This window comes from Nesoenas mayeri (genome assembly GCF_963082525.1).
Source record: "Nesoenas mayeri genome assembly, chromosome: 12".
Taxonomy (NCBI): Eukaryota; Metazoa; Chordata; class Aves; order Columbiformes; family Columbidae; genus Nesoenas; species Nesoenas mayeri.
Window position 1 is genome coordinate 14598394 of NC_137547.1, and position 23934 is coordinate 14622327.

Here is a 23934-nt window from a genome sequence, read left to right on the forward strand (position 1 = left end):
ACATAGGGGCTGCCCTCAGGTTCCTCTGCCACATTCCCACCGCACGCCTGGGTGCACCGGGCTGTGCTCACAGCAGTCATGGCCTGGCCCAGCCTCGGGGTGGGAAGCACACCCCTAGAAATTACTTCCCCCTCAACTCCTTAGCACAGAAAACTCTTCTCCCACTGCAGCTGCCCTGCTTTGCTGTTTGCTGACCAGGAGGGGCTGCGGCCAGTACAGTTACAGCTCCCTGGAGATGTGACCAACCACTTAAAACCTTGCTGGCACTGAAACACAGCAGCACAGACATCAATCCTGGGCGGAAAGGCCACGCTCGCCAGCCCACTGAGCTGGCAGAGCCTGCGTTTCCAGCCCGGAGCTATGCCAGCACTTCCCAAGTACCCAGCGTGAAGCAAACCGTACGGCTTTGTCTGAAAAGCTTCAAAGAGCAGCATTCGCCGTCACTGCAGATCTTGGCTCTGCTATCACAAGAAGCCAAATCCACCCTGAGATTGTGCCAACAGCCCCCACTCTGCTGCTCAGACCAGCTGGGAAGATGTCTCAGCAAGCTTGCACAAACCTCAGCTCTACAGCGCACACCTCACCTGAGAGGTTCTTCACAAGAGGCCCCCACATCACCCATCCAGCACAAGAAGACCTGAAAGGCAGCTTTTTCCTGTTGGATTTAAGTCACACCTAACAGCTCTAAAGTTTTTCTGCACTGCTTCTAGGGTATTATCTCTGCTGACTCTCCAGGATTGGATCTCTGCTGCTCAAGCCCCTACCCCGATGCTATGGAGTCATTTGTGGCCATCCCAACAGCTCCCACCACCACTTCACCATCCCAGAGCAGGGACAGCAAGACTGGGCCAGAACAGGCACACAAAGCAGAGGAGCCCCACAAAAACCTGTAGACAAGGAGCAATACCTGGAACCACCAAAGTTTTAGTGAAGCAACACGATCGGTAACACTAGTGTGAAGGGCACAAGATGTGCCTGGTCACAGGCATGACAGGGCCAGGTCACAGCAACAACAAACCCTGCATGGTAGGCACTGGTCTTGCTGCAAACAGGGGAAGGACAATTCAAGGGGGACAGCACAGAACCTCTAAAAATCCTGCCTTGCTAAAGACAACCCTTTGCATACCATTAAATTATACAGGACCATGATCCTCTTCCCACCCCTCCCTCAGGAGCACCCACCCCATCCAGATCAAAGGAACCAAACTCCAGCTCGGAGCTCACAGCACTTCATTCTGTGTTGCCAATTTGCAGGGCAGCTCTCGCACAGCTTGAGTAAATCCTTGACGTCACCAAGCGGATGGCAGCCCTCGGGGGAAACCTCGCAGCTTCCCAGTTGTCACGGAAAACTGCTGTCTGGCATCTCCTCGGAGCTGTACAGAGATGAGGAGCTGGTGGGCAGCACGCCAGTGAGTCAGAGCTATCCTACTTCTAACTGCATGTGACTCATACCTCCTTCACTGCAAAGGGACCACGGTCTGACTAAACCAGCTCAAAATTTGTGTATATGTAATTTTAAAATACATATACACACCCACACGTGTATTGCACACACATACGTAGATGTACATACACATAAAGTGATTTCTTTTTTTTTCATATGCAAATGAGAGAAACTTAACACTCTGGAATTAATAAATAACTATGAGCAACCAAGCTCCTGGGCTACAGAAAGAGCTCTTCTCCCCACGTGGCTCCTTAATTTGTGTATGACTTGAGGCTCTGAACTGCGCTCTGAGCCCACAAGTGCTCCCCCGTTTCCTGTGGCATAGCTCGCAGGGTGTGATGGCCACCACGAGGTTCCCTTTCCTCTGCACAGGGGGGCACACCTCCTCATGGATTGGGGGGGACACCTCGAGGGAGGGAGGAACCTGGATGTTCCTACACCGCAGAGAAGACATTGGGAAAGCCACCCGGCAGGTCCCAGCCGGCGCTCAGCCAGTGTACTGCTGCTGGTAGCGCAGGTTGAGCTCCCGCAGCTCCCGCTCCCGAACCCGCCGTGATTTGTTGGATTTGGTGGAGCGGCTGGAGCGGGTGGACTGCGCAGACTTGGTGCTCTGGCAGCGGGAAGACGCTCTCTTGAGAAGGTTTTGTGAGATGGAACGGTGTAGGTTCTTCATGGAGGACGAGGCTGCCATGCTGACCACCCACGGGTGCTTCAGGGCCTGAAGGGCTGTCATCCTGTCACTGGGGTCCACTGTGAGCAGACGATCAATGAAATCCTTGGCCAGGTTGGACACACTGGGCCATGGCTGAAACACGAAAGAGATAATTAGAATGAACCGTCCCGGCACAGCTTTGCTGATTAATTCATTCCTCCCATCCCCAAAAGGTGCTTCAGGGCATTCAGCTTCTTCCACTCTCTCTTTCATCCTCAAATCTTCCAAGTTGTAACCAACAGCGTCTGCCCAAGGAGAAGGAGACACAATTACTTCAAGAAACTGTTAGAGGGAGAGGCTGAATTAGTGGGAAATGTCTATATGTACATAGGTGCAGCACAGATCCATCCAGCAGGGGAGCCTGGATCCCAGTCTTCCCAGGTGCCTCATGCCTACAGACCCCTACATATGCGTGTGCACACACATATATGTGATCTCAGTCAACCCCCAGACTCAACCATCTCTCCAGCAGCTGGCTGGGACTTCCCTGGTCCCCAGATCCTCCTGTGGTCCCACCCTTGTCCTTAAGAGACACACAGAGACATCCCCAGCATCCAGGTCCCTTCACTCCCTTGTCTGGCTCCAGCTCCACCAGCAGTCACACCCTTGGTCACACACTCGCTGCATCAACTGCTCCACGGACACACACAGGCTCCTGGACCTATGTCCTGCTCCAGGTGCTGGCCCTGAGTCCTCCCACCTCATCTTCTCACCTTGTCTTCCAGACCCATACACCTGTGACAAACAGTGACTGTATCCTGCTGAAGACCCTCCTCAGTCCAAGTGCTTTGTACCCCATGAAGCCACCACTGCTCAAATCGGGTCATGTCACTCCCAGGGGATGGGTCCTGACACCAGACCCCTGGATCTTCTGACTCTTCATCTTAGGGCACACATCTACAAGGATCAATCTCTGCATCAATCCTGAAGCCAAGCCTAGGAAGGTTTTTTGGCTGTGGTGCTTGGTCTCACTCTGATGTGGAAATCTGGGAGATGTTGCTACTGGGTCAATCCTGGAACAGCCAGCTCAGCCTGGCTGGAAACAACCCCATAAAACATTCTAAATATATATAAATGTTAGATAAGGAATTTTCAGGAACGCTTACCAAAGAAAGAAGGAGGAATTTTATTTATTTATTTTACAAAACACTAGTTTTAAAGAAACAAGCCCAAATTAATTAATTTACTCCTATAATGAATTCCTCCTACATCCCCCCCATACACCAAAGTATAGCCACAATAACCTATGAGACAAACACCTAAAGCCATGCACACTGGAATTGTGTCATTTCTGACAAAATATCGTATTTGCAGTAACATGAGGAGTGAGAACATTTCCTTGAGCATGACTGGAGGTTGGGCTGTGGACAAAGCTGGGAAGAAAACCACAGCAAAATCCACTGTGAGGTCTCACCCATCCTGAAACCATCAATGCTGAATTTTTCAAATACATGGAGACCACGTCCCAAGCAGCACTAAAAAATGCCTGAGTACACTCATGCAATAGAGTGAATGTTTTGATACAATAATTCAGGCCATGCACAAACCCACAGGTGTCAACTGTGAGGCTAAAAAAGAAAAAGGCTGCTATTCTGTGTCTTATTCCTCTTTTCATTTGGTGAGGAAGAAAAGAACCCAGCTATTTTAAAATTTGGGGTCCACCAACTGCGCAGTCAGATCTAACGCCCTTTTCTTGTACAAAAGGTCTAAAAAAAGGTATGTCCTGATTTTTTTGAGGCCTGCAATTTATGGCTACCAAAAGCAATTTTCTCTTTCGAAGGACTGAAAGGCACCAGCGAGAGAGCTAATCCACAGGGGCCTTTTCTAATGTAACGTTCTGAGCGTTCCAGCACCGCTCCTGGCCCTGGACAGCCTGTGGTACGGCCAGGAAGGGTGAACTCCAGCTTGAGTTAAGGAACCAGCTGCCAGGATGGTCAGAGTTCAGAAAGTCTTACTTTACAAGCAATGACTAAATCAGTCTGGCTTGCTCAGCTTAGCTAAAGGGGGATATATGATCACCAGCAGCAACTGTGCAAGAGAAGAGAGTGAAAACGATATGAATCACTTGATATAAAGAAAATACCTGCACATGGATAAAAAAATATAAATGTTCCTGAAGGTATTCAGGATAGAAATGGGAGTATTTAGAGCCAGAGTGCTCGGGAAGGAAGCACAGCCTTCTCCAGGGGACCAGACACCACCTCTGCGCTTTGAAATCACATCCACGATCCGCTCCCCTCTGCGTTTCCTCAACAAAATCAGTTAAAAAACATTTCCCACAATTCAAGCTTTTCTGTCTCCTGCTTTCAAATACAATTAGTTTGTCATGACCTGCCTTAAATCACTTCTTAGCTGATGAAACACATCTTGACAAGGAATGGTAAGAAAAGAACAGATGCTTGTTAGAATAGAACACGGACAATCTTTGATCAGAGACTCATTAAAATGTTTGTTTAAAAAGAAGATAATTGAAATAGCAAAAAATCTTTTGAAATGTAGTAAAAATCACAATAACTGCAATTGAACACACTGGGGTTTTTTGCAGAACTAGGGATGCTTCGAAGAGCTCAGCTTTATGTTATTTATAATATTAGAACCAGAGAGTCAAACCTGCCTCTGCCATAGGGAGATATAAATCACGTTTCAAGCCTATGGATTTCCTACCAGACTTCTGGATAAGGAGCTTCCTTTGTTAAATAGCAGCAAAGGGAACCAACTTGCAGGGTTTAGTCTCTGTTGGCAGTTGGAGATTTTGCCCCTAAGTTTACCAGGCTTGCCTTCGAAAGCTTTTAAAGAACTATTTTCTGTAGCTTTTTTTGAGTCATTTAAGTTATCAGCTATTCACACAGTTGAAATCCCACCCGATTAACCTCCCACCACTTCTTCCCTCCTCCTCGCAGACACAGAGCTCACCCCATTCAGTTTTCTTCGCAGAGGACTCATTTTCCGCTCTCCAAATGAGACACCTAAGCTAACAATATGTCTATCTAATTTACCGATTATAACTCAAAGTGCTATTAAATGCTGGTGACAATTTTACTCTCCTTGCAATAACTCTCTAAGAACTCTTTACTACTGTCTTCATTACTGTTACCAGCAATCAAGATGACTTAGATGCCTTGAAACAGCTTTTGTCTCACTCAAATGAAGAAAACACATTCACACAACTCCAGCCTTATTGTTTTTCCTGCAGTATTTCTCCCCAGCTATCTAAAATCCTTTACCCTTCTGAATATTGTTCCTCACAGAGATACAACCATGCCAGGATCTCCATCCTCTCGTTTTCACCTAAATCCAAAGAGAAGCAAGAGATGCATTTAAATGAAAAATACTTGAGGGCTGACACAGCAATGCTTTTCTTGGAAATACATCCCCAGGACATTCAGGAAAGCATTATTTATTTCCTCTTGCAGGTGTCAGTAACTGCACAGGTCTGGAACCAGAGGCAATCCAAGAGCCATTTTGCCGTCCAGATACGTTCAAAGTTCAGTCAACGGTGCAACATGAAGCAAGAGATTCTGGGAGGTGAAACAAGCCTCTAAACACCAAGAAAAATATTAATTCAATCATTTCAAGTCATATTAAAAGATGGCAAATGATTTAGAATTTTAAGAAATCCATGAAGAACACATCAGTTTGAAGACCTAGAAACAGCAAATACACTACCAGCCCAAGCCTTGCAAGGTCTGTGCACTGCACCAGTCTGGTTTAATGAAACCTGAAGTAGAATAAACTCCAAACAAAAGTAAATTGGATTTCTCATTATTCCAATTACTCTAGTTTCACCACAAACACTGAATATGGAGCACTTGCAATTAGGATTTTCTTCTGGTCAGCAAACACAAATCACTTCATTGATCTGTTTACACAGCTGGAGGTCTCACCTGCTGCACCAAACACATCTTTGGTTTTATTTCTCCGAAGCCTTTTCTTTAAAAATAGGTAAGGATACATTCTGCTGAAGCACTGAGAGGAATGAATTTTGCAATTTTCAACCCCAGTTCGTGGAGAAATGTATCCAGTCTCCAGACACCTTGCTTCAGTTGGCAATATGGCAGTTTTAACTCAGCAAAACCTCAGGAACCCTCCCAATTAATATTGCAAGGCAGCAGCTGGAGTTTGTGTAAGAGCTGAGGAAGGTCGACACTGGTGTGTGTGGGGAACCGCAAGGAGGACACGAGCGCAGGACACGAGGTGCACTCGACATGACAGGGCTGGAGGGATCTAGAGGAGATTCGCCAAGGAGAAACAGAGAATGGCTCCATCCAGAGGACCATGAAACATCACATCAGCTAAACCCCATCAGATACCCTTGCCTTTAACCCCGCTGCTGCAGGGACAAATTCCTCTCTGTTGTGACCTCACCAGGTGGCTGCAGAAGCAGCTACATCAACTCAAGTGAGCAACAGGCGCAAAGGCCAGAATTAGCAGCACTTGAACCAAGTACGAAGCCACTGCCACAGTCTTGTCTTACAGCCTTAACAGGAGAAACTCTGGCCGTGCAGATTTGTAGCTCTGGCCCCTCAGGAATGTCGGCTGCCGCTTCCAGGTGCACCAGCGTTTCCTACAAAGCATCTCCTGAACTTCTAAGCTGCATTAAAACACACGGCACATCGCCAACCTGCAATTTCATCTCTGCTAGATAACAAACCCAGGAGAAAGCAGCCTCACTCACAAAGCTTTAAAGAGCTCTCAAGTGTGCTGTGTTTTATTCAGACTCAGGCTCTGAGTCTGGAGGAGGAGGAGGGAAAAGCAAGAGATCCTCCTATGAGTGTCCCTTAGGCAAAAGGGACTGCATGCAGCACCGGGCTCTCTGTGATTAAATCCATCACCACCTCCGCTTTTTATTCACATCGGTATAAAAGCTATTGAGGCGCCATCCACACCGGCATGGGGGGAACAACCACCATGTTGTTCTCCGGCTCGAACAAGTAGCCCCCGTGTTTCGCTGACAGCTGAAGCGAGCGGGAACGGGGCGCACGCCGCGGCGAGCTCCTGGTGTGCGCGTCTGAAATAAAACGCTGACCTGTGTTACCAACAGGAGTCTTCTCGCCTAACAAAAGCAAACCCCGGTAGGGGTGGGAGCCAGCACGCACACGCACAGCAGTGATCAGGGCTGGCTTCAGGTACCAGGGCAGAGTCCCCAAATTTTACTCTGCCGGCAATGGGAACGCATGCTGCTGGCAGGCAGTCACCAAAGCCTGCACTGCAAACACACTATGAAGACGAACATTTTATGCAGTCTTTTTACTTGTTTTTACCTTAAAATACATGGTGAAGGTGTTTCTGATCCATTTTCCTGCTGGACACTAGTTCCTCTGAATATTTCTATTGTATTTATGTTTCTAAGTTACTTTCCCCCCACAAGTATGTTTTTCTTTAATCAGAAGTCTCTAGATGTCAGCAGCGCATCTTCTCCCAGATACACACCCCCCTGTGAGAAGAAGCCATGCGGATACAAATCCAACAAGTTGCAAAGACCACCCTGACCTGGGCAGGCAGAACTTCTAACATAAAGGAGTTCGTTCTGTATGTTGATGATATACATCATAATGAGCTTTTCTTGCCTTCAGACCTGTGTGGGATGCAGAGCTTGCAACAGCTGCCCTTTATCCTATAGACACTGCTGGGAATTGTGTACGTCCCTATATATACATCTCCACCCTATATTCACCAACTGCTGCTGTTCGCAATTCCATTGAAGACATCTGACCACTAAAAATCATTAACAAGAAAGTCAATCTGACACAGATGGCACCCAGGTATCACAAATATGAACAGCAAAGGCTTTTTTTTTTCCCTCCAAAAATGACTCAATCTAATACATTTGTATGGTGTTGCAGGCAAGGCACATCTCTCCATCTTCTGTCATTTTTCAGAGTAGCTGCATTTTAAAATTCAGATGTCTTTGGTGGTAGACAAATGACATGCTGTTAGTTCTTAAAAATAAATTAATTTGAGGTGCCCAAGTATTCTTTGCAGGGCATCTTTCGCATAGTCACACTAACATGGTAGTTGTGTCTAATTTAGGAGGTTCCCGCATGACTTCAGAAAACAAAGCGTCAACTTTCCAATCTTTTGGAGCAGGCTGGGGACAGCAACTCTGAGACATCACATGCTGAACCAGCCTGGACAGCGCTGGGGCTCCAGTAACAGAGGTTGCGCAGTCCTGGGCAGTGTTCAGCCCCACGAGCAGTTGCAAAAGAGGCGATCAAAACCAAGTGGTTCAAAAGGGCTGGAACAAAAAGTTTCCAACAAAAAGATATAATGTGCTAAAGTCTGCGCAGGACAGATTCCCAAGCACCCCGCATTAATTTGTTGATGTGGGGAGGAGGAATAAAGGAAAGATGAAAGAGGAAAATACAACAGCCCTTTAATAATCCACAACGTTATAAGTATGCGTGGCCATCTGGTGCTGTGAACTCCTATAACCCAGCTTTTCGAATGGAAATAGCCAGCCGATTCTCCCTGTACAAGCACTGAGTATTCAGCTAGAATCATGTAGTAAAATTACAGCAGCTACCAAAACAATAAACACAGAGCTTTTCTCTACAGCCAGGGATGGCTCTTCTAACCGTAATGCCTAGGGAGATAACTGGCATGTTAAAATGGGGTAAAACCACATTTTAGTTTGGATCGCCTCACATCCATCTCTTAAAGATGTATCCGCAAGTTACAGTTAAACATAGGGGACTCTAACCAGCACCTTGGCTGAGAAACTGTATATTGAGAAAGCTCAGGGTCAAGAGACCTGGACTCAGAAGAGTATAGGTGAAAAGACAAGATCAGCAAGTACAGATTGCTAGAGACTGACATCAAAAAGGCAAAGAGGGGAAACAGTCAGAAATTTCCAAAGGTGTTTGTTACAGCACCAGGTCACAACAGTATTTGCAGTAGCTAAACTGGGAAATACCCTTCCCAGTCTGTTCATAACACCTGAGTATCCTGACATCTTCAGTGCTTTCCTCAAAAGGAAAACTCAAATTTGATCTGAATTATGTTCTCTCATTCTGAATTGTTATCCTAAGAGATGTATTGGCTGAGAACTGGAACTGAAGCTAACGTGTTTCAGCGTACCAATTCAGAGTAACAGTTTAACTACGAAATGGTGGCCCCAATAGGGAGGAAACATCTTCCCCAGGGAGGAAGAATATCTTTTATCACACCGATTAGTGCAGCAGGGGGGATGAACAGATAAGCTTATAACCTTCTGCATACACAATCCCCCTCCTGCAGGCTTCAAGCTGTCGATGCACAAGCCCTGGGTGCTTACAGGAGAACGAAAAAGGGGGAGTAAATCCCAAGACAGTCTTAGTTGTTAGCCCAACCGTGCTCTGCTCTCCAGACGGCACCAGCTCTCCTCGGCTGCTCGGGCCAGCACAGAGGCTCCTGTAACCCCCTCGAGGCCAAGCACCAAGGGCAGGACGTGGTGAGGAGTGTGTTGGAGACACCAGCACTGCCCAGGCTCCAGCAGAACAGCAGCACCTGCCTCACTTGCCTTTCTTCCCTATAGTCACCCTGTCCATTTTAATCAGAATCAGGCACAGGTCAGAGGAGGTGCAATGCCCCTTCTGTCCCAGCATGTCCTAAAAGCCCAGGTTTAAATACTTAAGTGCTGCCCAAGTTAGGCCAGTATGGTCCAACCTAATTTCTTTCCCAGAAAGCACTGGTTTGGGTAGGCAAGGATCCCACCCTGCCACATTTCTCTCTAATATCTTCTCAGCCTCTTTCAGCACCCAAACTGTTCAGTGAAGGAGACACAGATCCTGCTGAACAACAATATATCATTGAAACTGCACCAAACTGCACACAAACAGGAATGAAACACTCAAGATGCAAGGACAACTCAAACATCTCCACCTTACACATACCCCATTCCGCAGCTACTACCTTATACTGATGTGATCTCTTTTTTTTTTTCTATTATATCCTACTCTGTCCTTTCCTACACCATATTTTTTTCCAAAAAGAAGATCAAAAGTTTTCGGTTTGCTATGTGGAATCACACTCACCACTGCTGAGCCCGGCCATGCCCCAGTTCCAGAAGGATTTGGAGAAGATCCAGGGGAGGGCTGCCAAGCTGGCCTGGGCTCTGTGGCACACGGCCTTTGAGAAGAGGAGGCAAAGAGAAGTCTAAGGGCAACCTAATAGCAGACTACATCTATTTGAAAGTAGTTACAAGGATTACAGAGTCACACAAATGATACAAGAGCAAACAGGGAGAAGCTGCACCTTAGAAGGTTTGTATCAGGAAATAATTGGGGGAGGAAAGAGGGAAAAAAAAAAATATCAAGCCAAAAATCACTGGCAAGGGTGGTGCAGCCCTGGAAGTGGTGACCAGGGAGGTGGGCGATCTCCACCTTTGAAGCTTTTTAAGACCCAGGAAGACAAAGTCACAGCCAACTGGTTCTCATATTAGCAACAGCCCCATCTCAAACTGAATGGGATTAGAGATCCCCAAACATCTCCTGTAACCAAGGTTTCTATGATCCCAGTGTTCTCCTCCCTGTCCCCAGTCAGTACTGTCACCTCCTGTGCATGGCAGCAGCAAATCCCTCCTTCCCACACACTCCACTGCCCGAGCTCCAGCCCACACGCTTCACAGGGTCAACCATGCCATGAATGGTTCAGAAATAAACACGTGCCAATCAGCTCTCTGGATAAATCTGGGCTGATATTTAACTACCTTTCCTGCAGCAAGGATGTGAATTTAGCTCTCTCTCCTACTGAGCCACTGACTTTTATAAAATTCACAGAACTTTAGGCCTTTGAATTCTCCACATTGCTCTGATGTGGCTGAAGTTGACCTTAGAAGTCAATTGTGGGAGACTAAAAGACTGATGGCACAGTTCCATAAACCTTGTTTCCTTGGGAAATCAGGGTAAAAACAGCACTGCAGGGAACATCCAGGGATTGTCCAATCCATCCCACAGTCCCTGAGGATCCACCACAGATGCATCACTCCTGGCTGCCTAACTTGCTCTTCAAAACAGCTTCAGCAATCCTCCTGGTAGATATTTTTTTCAGGAGACACTAATAAAGTGTTGTAAAAAGCCCAATGTGAATCTAAGTGCAATTTAAGGCTCCTGTTTGCCATCACCTGGAAAAGAGATTATTCCTTTTCCTCTTCAGAACAGCCTTGTGCATATTTGCAAACTATGACAACACCTTCTTTATGCCAGTCAAAAAAGTTTCGGTCTTCTGGAGACAGTGGTTTTTTGACTCATTGTTTTTGCTGATCTTCTGCTCAGTCTCTCTGCTTGGCCTGCGGTGTTTTTGAAGTCCACCGCCCAGAAGTGTCGGAGCTTCAGTTTGGCAAGCTGCACCAACCACCAAACACAGCAGGATTACACCACACGCAGCCCATCTCTCTGTTCAAACACCTCAGTATGTTTGTCTTTTTCCACCAGTGTGATATTGCATTCTCACATAATAATTTGTGATTCATAGGCAGATCCTTTTCTGAGAAGCCAACACCATTTTCCATTTTTCACCTGTTTTTGTGCATAAACTTATTCTCATTTTTAAAAAATTCGCACCTGCTATTAATTGCTCAGATTTGTTAGGGCCACCTAGAATTCAACACACTTTGCAGCCCTTTCACCAATTCAATGTCATCTGCAAATATAATGAACATACCCTCCCCTCTCTCAGCTGGGTTAATCAATACAGCCCCAAATACCACTGGACCTCTTTCAACATCTAGAGAACCATTCTCACTTCACATCCCGCTTTGTTGATGAGCCACTGGTAAGTAAACACCAATTCTAACACACTAGGTTTGGGGATATCCAAGATTTGGTCCCCGTGCTCCCTCCGCTTCACCTGTGGCAGATGTTGAAGTGCTGTACTTGCAGAATCCGCCTGCTGGCTTCTGCCCCCAGAAAGACTGGATAACATGATTTTCCGAGCTTCTAGGCAAAGAAGTTTTGCTCAGCATGAAGGGCAGCTGAGGACAAAATGATCTGCAGCACTGAAGTGGGGAAGCACAGTTTCTCCCAGTGCCAAAGCCCCTCTCTCAAAGTACTTCTCGCCCATCGCCACTGCAGATACCAGCTGATGTAGAGGACGGTGAGGCAGGGAGAGGAGAAGGCTCCCTGCTTCAGAACACAAGGAATACTTCAAATCCTGCCTCTCCTTTGCCTGAAGATGTGCTTAATTCACCATCTCCGTTTGTTAAGTACGGCTTATCACACTTATTCACGGGATTAACCCATAACAGCTATTCAGGAGCTCCACGTGCTTGGCACGCGTTCAGCGCACACGGAAGGTTTCCAAAGCAAGGCTGCCAAGCGCTACCACACATTTCCAAACAGGGTTTTTTCAGAGACCATGGAACACTTCCATGAACCAGCTAAAGATACCTCCAAAGCCAGATCCAGCCTTGCCGGGCCCCTGTGCCAAACACCAGAGGTACAGGAACTCCTATAAATTTTGGAAGATGAGCATGTCATTAAATTATTTTACATTCTCATCCAAGAGCCAAGCTAGTTTTCCTAATCTTTTCAAAATCAGCCTCTTGAGCAAAAAGGTAGCTTAAGAATGTCACTAAGAATTCCCGAAGCTTGTAAAGCTAAAAGCAAACAAAAAATAATGAAGGACTAAGTGGAAAGGGATAAGAAACTGTAACTCAGGCATTCCTATCAGCATGTGATATAACAGTATATAAAGTCTTTTGAGTCATCCCAGGTATAATGAGAAACCTTTTCTACATCTGAGCTACATATCCATTCTCAAAATGATCACAGTGTGAAAGAATCCCTTAGAAATTATTCTTCAGACACGGACAAAGGTAGAAAACACACAAATACTGTCCTTCTCAGACAGCTCGGTTCTACCTTTCATTAGGTACAAAAATCAAATTCTTCAGTTAATCACTCAAAGTGTCTGAAACACAGGGTGTATTTGACACGTAGGGTGTATCGTGCTGATGGAAGTTCACAGCTATAGACACACATACGTCCACAGCAGTCAGGCATATGCTGCATTAACAGCAGGGATCTCTTAACAGCCACCAGCAGAACATTCTGCCTCTCCTTGACTCATCTGCACGGCTCCCATTGCACCAATCAACACTAATTTGGTGTATTAGTAAAAGCTCAGTTTTCAGGAAAATCCATAAAAGCATCCATTTAAATAACAAACGTATTGGAAAACATGCCTGGGATTTCTATCTGGGCACTTGCTCGGGGCAGCAGGAGGGCGAAGCAGCAGGGTGGGGAGAATGGAGGGAGCAGAACCAGCCCTGAAGCTCCTGCTCCAAACCAGGGGACTCAGATGCACGGCTCTTGGTTTGAGCCACCCCTGCCAGCTCAAAACAACAAACCCAGCTCCCTTGTGTCTACCAGCCTGAAAGCTTCAATTGCAGTCTCATCAGATTTAGGGATTTCAGAGATTAGATAAAGACAATACCAAGAAAAACGCCAGGCTCAGGAAGCACATTTTTAACCCTCCAGCTCAGCACCAACAGAAACTCCCCAAGAGATCGTAACTATCCAAAATCCAAATCTTGACTTCCTACCTATGCCTTATATGAAGTTAACTCCTCCTTTGTCTCATCCCAGGGCAGGAGCACCCTGCAACTGCTAGAGAAGTCCCAAATTTTGGTCAGAGGAAATTCGAGACACCTTTCAACATCAGGTTGTTCCAAATACACCAGGTCAGGTCAAACCGCCTCGCTGTATGGCAGAGTCAATTACAGGCCACAAAATGATGTGCAACAAGATGCGTGTTCACAGCCCTTCTTTGCAGAGCTCAGTTTTGATTAATTAAAACTAGCTTTTAGCCTGCAATAGGGACAGCAGCTGGAACTAGGGCCAGGTGTCAGCTCTTCCAAACCTCGGTGTGGTGCTCACTGGGAGCTAGGAAGATGTTGTAGCTTTCTCCAGAGTGCACCCACCTGAAAACTCACTTTGAAAATGTTTTACGGGTGCCAGTCAGGACTCCCTGTGTCTCTAGAGTCACATGGCTGTTCTGGTTTTGTATTTCCATACGATCTTCTGGAGCCATACCAGCCTCAGGTCTTCAGTAGACCAGGCCTAGCAAATGCAGCTGAAGCAGTTTCAGATGTTACCCCCATCCACTCACCCCACGACCTGTGACAAACTCCCACGTGTCACAGCAATGACAGAACCAGACAAGCCCTTGCACCCCACTCAAGGGTTACGCCCAGCTCAACATTACTCCAGGAGCAGCTGAACTTCAAACCCAGCTTTACTCAGAAGCACCATCTCCCACCCCTTGGTGATCATCTCCAGCAACAGGGAGGGGAAGAGGGGAAAGATGTATTTAGAACAGGCCAGGTTTGCAGAGATCATCTCCCAAAGCCCACAGAGCTGCAGTTAAGCAGTTACTCTTTGTCCCTCCCACAGTCTTGCAGGAAACTCAACTTTTCTAACTCACCCACTGGTGGAAATACAAGAAGGCAGCAAGGTGCCATCAGTCCTCCTGCATCCTTAGTGAAACATAAGCTCATTTACAAACCCAAGTGAAACACTGGGTGCAGATGAGCTTAAACCATCCTCCCAGCAGGTAAGAGTTGGTTTCTTACAGATCACAGCTCTTTCCGTTGCAGAATTAACATATATTCTCACTCGCTGAACCTTGGTCCTAAGGAAACGAGCATGCAGCAGAATGTCTCACCACTCAAAATATAACTCCACTAAGGTATCGCGAAAACCTCTGAGCCACGGGTAGAAAGGATTAAACCAGCCAAAGGTAAAAGAGGAAACTGCTTAGTCTATTTTTAGGGAACTGTAAAGGAGTCAAAGACATCAGTGGTAGTTGATAGTTCAAATCCCTTCTGTTAATAATGTACAGTCTGCACAAAGGCAGCTTAATATTCTTCTTCTACCCTACCAACGTCCCTTTATCTCTACATCCCTAATTCTGCAGAAATGTTATTCTGCCATTAACAGGATTTTATAGGGCCCAGCAATGCAGGAATGAAAATACAATGTATCAAATCATAGCATTATCACAACTTCCTTTCCCTCAGATGTGACTCCTGCCTTCCTCTATCCTTGCAATAATTATGTGTCATACGCTGTGCACAACTTTCCCAAACCCAGTCATTCACCCCAAAATCATAACCAAAACGCTCAGCTGCTGCCTCTCACCCTGCCTTGAACGCGCAGCTGTTACTGGTACAGAGAATAGCTCCAGGGACAAGGGGCTGTGAATGAAACTACTGGTAAAAAAGAATCACCATCCCCTTCTCCATGGAGATCCACTGCCCACTTCGTTTCCTTAGGCAGAGTTTCCACCCCAGGCTCCTCCACTTGACACACCGGAGTAAATCCGAGCATTACAGCACAAACCAGCCACAGAGTGAAGCACGTGGTGTCTCCAGCTCATTGTTTCAATAGATGCTCCCAGCCGCAGAAACCACAAATCCACACTACAGGAAAGCCCAGCCAACACGCCTGCCGCAAGCCACTGGCTCAGGAAATTCACTGACCTGATGACACGCACGATTCTGTGAAATATCAGCTCTTAATGGGTGTTGCAGGCTGTAGCTGTATGGAAATGGAAGATGTGTGCAGAGAAAGATCACCCCTCTCCTTGCTTACTCTGCCCTCGGATTTGCAACCTAAGATGAAGAACATAGTAAAAAAGCAAAAAAAAAAAGTAAAAAAGCAAAAGGAATGATTTTGGGAAAGGGCCTCATGACACACCATTTCCATCAGAGGAAACAACCTCTTTTTTTTTTTGAAAAAAAAAAACCTCCAGAAGCATCCAAAGTAAAGGTGAATTGATTTTTAAATCCATACATTGGTTTCAAAGCCCTTTTACTGGATAAGGTCTTTCCTCACCTGCAAATAGTGTTTTCTAACACAGCACACTAAAGTTCTGCAGGACCATGGTCACTGGTACATGCAGGAGGTTGGAGGATGATCCAGGTTTTAATTATCATGTTTCCAAGAGCCTAAGATGTCCATTCCTGCAGCAGGAGAGATCTGGACAAACACTTCAGCTCTCAGATACAGATGGAGCAACACAAATCCACCCTCCTCACACCCACCAAGTGGTGCATTAAAAGAAAAGAAAGAGCAGAAGCTAAGAGAAGTACCTTTAGAGGGCTGGCCTCGGTGTTTTGTGCCAGGCTAGGAGAGGCACACTTTCATCCTGCTCAAGTGCTTCAGCTCTTCAAAGCAGAGCATAGTGCCCTTTTCAACAGGGAGTCATCTGACCGCATCTCGCCAACACTCTTGTAGTTCTGCTCAAAAATCACTATGTTCTTACAGCCGTATGAAATGCAAAAGCACATTCCTCTGTAAATTGATATTTTTTTCTTTTTTTTTTTTTTTTTCCAGGCAAAGGGATCAGCAACTTATATAAAAAACAATTTTTCCTTACGTGGGAAAATAGAAAAAAAAAAATGCATCTATTTCTCTAACAACAGGACTATTGTAAAACACTTCTACCATCTAATGTGGCTCAGAGGAAAAACACATAGAAGCTGCTATAAGAAAAAAAGTCTGTCTTCCCCTAAGGAGGCTAAAACATGGCCCCAGAGACTTGTACAATCACGCAAATGGGGTTTAAAACCTTGCCTTCAACTTCCCTGTTTTCCTCATTATTTTACATTTCAACAGCTTGGGACGCTCAAACTCCAGGGAAAAGACTGAAAAAAATTGCCACCCTTCTGGTTTGAAATCTGTTCTGTCTTCTGGCAGGAAGATCAGAGGCCAAGGTGATGACCACATCTTGCAAAAGCCTCAAAGGCATCTAATGACCGACTGGTGTAGCCAGGGAGGGCAACACCACAGTCAGTGGGACTGGCCGGGGTCCGCAGGAGAGAAGGGTCCCACTGCATCTGGACCCTCCCAGGCACGGAGCAAATGGAGAACTTCCAGAGGAAGGTGGTGGCTTTGCATGGAACATCTCTGAGAGGATGAGGCAGCACAGGGTACCGCGCTAAGGTAAACCTGCCATCACCCTTGCGCATCTGCCAGTGGAAGCAACAGGGAAAACAGAACCTTGGGATGCTGCTGGGAGTGCAAAGAAAGTAAGCAAGCAGAACTCTAAACAGCAGCACTAACTAGCAAGGGGAGCTGTCAAAGAATGAAATCATCATGTTAAGGACACCAGGCAGAAGACAGCCAGGCAGGACGACTAGATCGGTTCTGCATTTATGCTTCAAATTTGGATGAGTCACCAAACAGAGACGGGCAGAGTCACAAGCAGAATGCAATTCACAACACATTTTCCTTTATAGATGTATAATGTCAAGACAGACTCATTTCTCCCAAGGACAAAAATAAAAAAAATAGCAACACAACAAACTATTCTGCAGGAGAAAGGGAATTTTAAACTGAGTTTATCATCTGCAAAATGCACTTTTTATTACCACTCAGTCTGTATACCCTGCCTGCTTTTTCGCCTACCTACAGGGGATCTCTAGCACTGGGTTGTGACTAAAGAGTTCAAGAACATTTCTGTCTAATAGAAAATGTTTACCCTTCTCACTTTTTACATGTCAAGCCTTTCCAAAGGAGTATTATACAGCAAATGAAATTAGCCCGTGGGAGTTGATAAGCCTTGGGATTGATTTCTGATTCTCATGCTCTGTTACAATAACACTGTCACCAAAGCACAACTCAAAAGCACACGAGACATGCAGTACCTGCTCCATCAGTGTCCAACGGGATGGCTGAACACCCCCAGGTGTCCCAGATGCTGCACATACAAGCTGGGAGCACTATCTGCTCTGCAGGCTGCCTGATATTCAGCTCAAGAACTCTTGGGAGTGGATGAAGCCCCCAACTGAGGGATGAAATGAGAGAAGGAAAGACCAGCACCTCGAACAGGGCTGGAAGTTACTGGACCAAAGATCCAGCTAGGCCAGTGTGGTGCCCCCAACATCAGCCAAGAGCAGATACAGAGGGAAAGGCCAAGAAAACAGTCCCTATGTTACAATTAACACCCTCCATGCTCTCAAGCCTCAAAAATGTGTGGATTAGAGGCCTCTTTAGCCATACTTGTGACTTTTCAGCATCATTCTCTCCACTGATTTATCTTCCATGAATTTATCCAGTTGCTCCTTGCAGGCAAACTTCTAAGGTCCACAGCAGCCTGCATCCAGGAGGTCCACAGCCCTCGTTTTCACCATCTGAAGGACTCAGTATCATCAGAGATCATGCAGCTTTGTTAGCAAACTTTGCCTTGATCACTTTTGGGCAGAAGGGAACAGATCCTTCAGCCCTCACTGTTTTTTCCTTCCTCATGGAACTAACTCTGTATTTCAATTTCACGCTTACCTTCAGCAAATTGCTGATCCATGCAAAGCCCACAATCGCATTAGAGTTGCAAAATTCCTTCTAGAGCCTTTGGTGAGGAACTTTATTAAACACCACTGGAAAATCTAAGCAAGCCACACAAAACCAGATCATCTCTCCACATGGCTGCTGAGACCCTTGCAGAGCTCCTACAGGACTGCAATGCCCAAGTTCCTCCATATATCAAACACGTCTCTCCTTAAGTCACATTGATCAACAAGCTTTTTGGTTTTAAGCTGATTAAGAGATGTTTCCACACCGGCACCCACCAGCGTCACCCACGGTGAACGGAGCAGAAAAAGCTGATTCTGTTTTACGACCAGGAAAACAGACCACAAGGGGAAAATATTTGCCCAGATCAGGTATCAAAACCAGAACAACCCCTAGCTCACTTTCCCAATTTATCCACAGTTATTATCTTTCACTTCCAGCAAATGTCCCAGGTGTGTAAAGCAACATAAAAGTACCAGTATTCAAGAGAAGGACAAGCTTTGAAACAGAACCAGAGCAAGCCTGTCTTAGCAGGGTAACAATGCTCTGATATTCACTTCTGCACTTTCAAATTCAAAGGATACTGTGAATGGAATTCCAGCTTTATTCCTCAGACAACTTTTCAACCTACAAAGAGACCCCCAGAAATCAGTTTTATCCCTAAGATTTATATTAAAATAGCATCAAATTTTCTTTTTATTGAGTCAAACAAACCAAGCGAAAGAGTGACTTGTAGCCGGCTACATCAAATGCAGCCTCAAGAGCCCACATAACCCGTACTCAGAGATGCTCAGAAAAAAGCATGCCAAGTTACAAAGCCGGCTTTTCTTCGTTCCTCGCCCTCCCCATTATGCCGAGCAGATCAGAAAGTACAGAAGGAGATACAAGAGGTAATCAGAGCAGTGACGTCAGCAGTCCCTGAATTAGCTATTATGGGAGACCTCTCCTATCGATCTGCTAATGGCCTCTTCAAACAGACCTCACACTCCAGGAGCAGGAGAGCGGCGGTAAGAACGTCCCAGTCAGAAAAGCAATTACATTAGCTGGACATGAGCTCACTTGTTTTTCGAGAAGATGGAGCTACTTCTCAGGTCAGCGTGCATCTTGGCTTTTATTCCTCTCTCAATAAAGCTTTGTCCTCTCTGACCAGGTTTTGGGGCCAGACCTTTTAAAAAGCGGGACTCAGCGCCGATTCTCAGCAAACTCACGGCACTGCCACTGCGTGACACAGCACAGCAACATGGTTTGGAGGACAGTCCTCTCCTTTCCTACCAAAACTTGTCTGAGCTGCCCAGCTCAAGCTGCCAGCTCTTGGCACTTTACTTCACAGGCATCTTTTAACATTTCCTCTTCCATTTCAGATCTTCAAAGTTCACATTACAGAAAAGAAAAGCAGTCATTCCTGTGAAATCTCTGCTCCTGCATCTGAGATAGACACTTTCTGCAGCGGTGTCAAGTATTCTGCCCATTTCTGTTCCTAATAAACCAGGACGTACGGCTCCCACCATATCCATTGGTCTGACAAACTTATCAACAGCCTCATTTCTGACATCTTCCCACTTCTTTGAGTGTAACACAAAAAAAGAACAGCAATTTTCTGTGAACACTGGAAATTTGGAAGCATTTTTAAGTCCAGAAGATGGCTTTATGAAAGCTGACAAGATTGTGGGGAAACATGCCAGGCACCTCTAAAATCTCTGGATCACATTGTTTCCACCAAGAATTCATTCACAAAGTAAGCAGCCTGTTAATGCATCTCCTGCCAATATCTGACTACAGTCAAACTCGCCTGCAGTCTAGGGGCATAGGCTTAATTACACCAGTAAATTAAAGCATCCGTTTTCCCTGGCTCTGGAAAAAGACAAATCATCTAGGCAAAATATGCAGGCTACTGGCTGACGCAGATTTGCTTTCCAAGCAATAAAACATCTACAGCTTTCCAAAACAATCACTCATGTCACACATTGTATCCCTAACAGGCTCCTGAACTACGAAATTTGTGTATGTGAAATGCTTCAGGCTTCTGCAGTGTGACTTTCAAAATATAAAATCTAATGCTTTCTGTGTGCCACATGTGCTACCTTTGGGGACACAACCTACAAGCATCCAGTGGCCCTAGTTGCTATGAAGTCACAAAACTTCTCAAAATAATTCAGTTCTGGCACAAGAACCAGAGGACATCAAATTAAATTACCCCAGAGAACACTGCCTTTTCATGTAAGAAAAATAATCTAATGTATCCACTGCCTGTGGTAAACTAAGGTAAACTAAGTAACCAGGGCTTTGCCTTTCAGTGTGACCCTGCAGATATAACATGTTGCTAGTAATTAATCTATTTCTGCATTAGGAAAACCCAATTGCATTCTTAAAACTCTGCAACTGGTTAATAAATCACATTAACACAGCAAGTTAACAAAAACAGCAGAGGCTGCCAAAGTCGGCTGAAGCTCGGAGTTCAAGGTAGCAGCTGATAAAACACTTCTAGCAGGAAACTGCTCAAGCACCGCAGGTTCTGAAGGCAGTAACACTCGGTCTGGAAAGTGCCAAATTTGGGGGTTTATGACTTCTGAGTTTTGTGTCTCCTCTGCATAATGGGGACTGACAAGTGGCCACGGGAAGAATCAACAACACTCACTAGAGTGTCAAATGTGGGCTCTCACAGTATCACAGTATGTTTGGGATTGGAAGGGACCTCAAAAGATCATCTAGTGCAATCCCCCTGCTGGAGCAGGAACACCCAGGTGAGGTCACACAGGAACATGTCCAGGCAGGTTTTGAATGTCTCCAGAGGAGACTCCACAACCCCCTGGGCAGCCTGTTCCAGTGCTCTCCTCTGTGGCCTCCTATGCAAATGCAATTATTCCTCAGTTTCATTTAACTTGGATATTCCAACTATTAACACAAGCTGGCCTGATGACTTTAAAGTATAAAAGATGTACCGACACCTCTGAAAATCCTTCAGAGAGTAATTTTTTTTTTTTAAACACAATCCTTAAGCAGCCTAATATGTTTAAAAACATAACATTTTATACTCCTTCGGTTCATCATTAAAATGCCAACGTACCTGTCACATCTAAAAACACGAGAACAATCATTAATTTATTCAGGTTTTTTGACAGTTATATTACTGTTGTTTCAGAATCATAAACTTAGCCATTCATTAACACTCTCCCAGTGGGCTTCATCGCACAAAGTCATGGCATTCAGTAATCTAGACCTCTCCTCTCTTATTAAAGAAGAAGAGGTTATAAAAGCTTCATTTTTTAATATTTTCAGTGAGGGATACAAGCAGAAAACACAACTTGCAAATATGGATACTCCCACTTTCTATTAGCGTGATTCTCAGTGAAGTTATGCTGACACTCGGCAGCTGTGCTGGTAACTGGGATCTCCCACCGTGACCAGAAGCAAAGCAGCAGGAGCTGTGCCAGCCTGGCACCCACCATTCTGCTGAGTGACGGGGCTCTGGGGTACCCATCTTCTGCCTAAAATCTACCCAAGGTTCCTCTTCCCAGAGTTACCTAAGAAAATTATCCCTCAACTCTCAATTTTGTCATACTAAGCTCAAGAGACAATGCAGGTCAATTCCAGAGACGCTCGCATTGCCAGATCTAAGAAGTAAGCGTCCCTTTGTCTGCAATAATCTTGTCTTTCAGCACAGGTGTTTTACAGACTACACTTGGATTTGTACCAGAAATCAGAGTAGGTACGTACACACTACACTTGAAACACTCGCCCTAGCACGAGTTTCAATAGCGAAGCGTCAAACCACAGTTCACCAGAGCTGATGTCTCCCCGGGTTGATACCCAGAAGCATCCCAGCTCTACAGGAAGAGATCTCTTCTTTCTTTACACACACATTTTTTAAAGGAGCTCACTATGCTGCACTGGAAGCAGTTTTGGAAAGTAGACAGAAAACAGGAAAGGATTTAAAAACCCAGAATCACAGCTATTCTTTTTGTAACCCTGGTAAAGTTACCACCTGGTACAGGACAGGCAGCTCCTGGTCATCACAAAGACCCGCCTGGGCAGAGCTGCTTCTTTGCCTTCCCCTCACCATACCCTTCATCGTACTCACCTCGCCTGAGTAACTGTATTTTCCTTTCAGGATCTGCCGATACAAGCGTGTGCGGTTGTCATCTTCAAAGGGCATAGTGCCACTCAGGAGAATGTACGAGATCACACCCAGTGCCCACATGTCCACAGAGTTAGTGTACGGCTTCCTGACCAGGATCTCGGGAGCAATGTACTCTGGGGTCCCACATGTGGTTTTCATCAGGCAGTCGTCCCCCTTCTTCCGAGCACTGGCCAGCCCAAAGTCTGTAATCATGATTTTGGAATCTGTTCCTGGGTGATAGTACAGCAGATTCTCTGGTTTTAAGTCCCGGTGCGTGATACCCAACGTATGCAAGTACTTCACACCATCCAACACCATCTGCAGCACACGTGTAGCGTCTCTCTCAGTAAAGGAACCTTTAGCGATGATTCTATCAAACAGTTCTCCTCCTGTTGCTAATTCCATCACCATGTACACACGGTCCTGGGTCTCAAACACCTCAATAAGCTGGATGATATTGGTGTGACGAACGCGCCGTAGCACACTGAGCTCCGACTCGCACACTTCCCTCCCCTCCCGGTATTTGGTCTCTATCATCTTGATTGCATAGGGCTGCTTCGTGGCCTTGTGTTCCACCCGCACAACGCGGCTAAAACTCCCTCGCCCGATCAGAGCTTTAATGTCGTACTTGGCCGTCACTCTGGGGTCAAATTTGGCACGGTATTTAGCCACTTTGTTTTTGCGGGGTTCAGGCTGGTCCACGTGGGCAGGCAGGTGGTTGCCAGGACAAGGGTTCGCGTGACGCGGAGGTGAGGGAGAGCCAGCTTTGATGATAGTCCCACAGTCATCTTTGATGAAATGCTTATATATGTCATTGTGGCCTGTGTAAGGTTCCACTTTTTTGACCAGGTCCAGCTGCACATCTTTGGGGGGCTCGGGAAGCACTTTGCTTGTCCCACAGCCCATCACTGACTGGTGTTAATTCCCTGTCAAGGCATTTTCCCAGGGCAGCGTCAGCAACAACCACGTCCCTAAGAAATCAAGATGGGCTTTGACATCTCTTAACGTCCTGACTCTGCTTTGCTTTCTTTCGCATCTTCAGGTACCAAGTAGCACTTCTCTTTTTTCCACATGGAGCTGGGTGTACAAGGTGGAATTCCCACCAGCTGCTCCAGACTAAAGCAAAGGGAGCTCTTGCTCCTCACACTGTATTCCAGTAGAACCAAATTAGCTGCACTTTGACGAGTCTTTAGGTGCTGATTAAAATAATAGGGTTGGCAGGGAGACAGAGAAACTGTCTATACATGCTCTGGCAGCCAGCCAAGCAGTTTTAGGTTTCTACTCTTTGGCTCAGAGCCCATCCATATGGTGCCTGAGTCTTCACAGAATGCTACAGAAAAGCTATTAGAGCTGAAACGTAATCATACACGTTACCATCACTGAGCAT

At 45.9% G+C, this 23934-nt stretch overlaps 1 protein-coding gene across 1 annotated transcript; it reads right to left on the reverse strand.

Moving 5' to 3' along the window:
• Positions 1–1266: 1266 nt before the first annotated feature.
• On the reverse strand, positions 1267–23927 carry PSKH1 (protein serine kinase H1). The gene is made up of 2 exons (XM_080352264.1): positions 22509–23927; positions 1267–2252 (listed from the first exon to the last, which is right to left on the reverse strand). Exons 1-2 carry the CDS (start codon positions 23451–23453, stop codon positions 1935–1937), a joined length of 1263 nt encoding a protein of 420 aa, XP_080208390.1. The 5' UTR covers positions 23454–23927; the 3' UTR covers positions 1267–1934.
• Between the last annotated feature and the right edge of the window lie 7 nt (positions 23928–23934).

Excerpts from the sequence above, each read along its gene's own strand:
- PSKH1 (XM_080352264.1), bottom strand. The coding sequence starts at position 23,453 with ATGGGCTGTGGGACAAGCAAAGTGCTTCCCGAGCCCCCCAAAGATGTG. Across the intron at positions 2,253-22,508 it reads AATACAGTTACTCAGGCGAG|CCATGGCCCAGTGTGTCCAA; the intron begins GTGAGTACGATG and ends TTCGTGTTTCAG.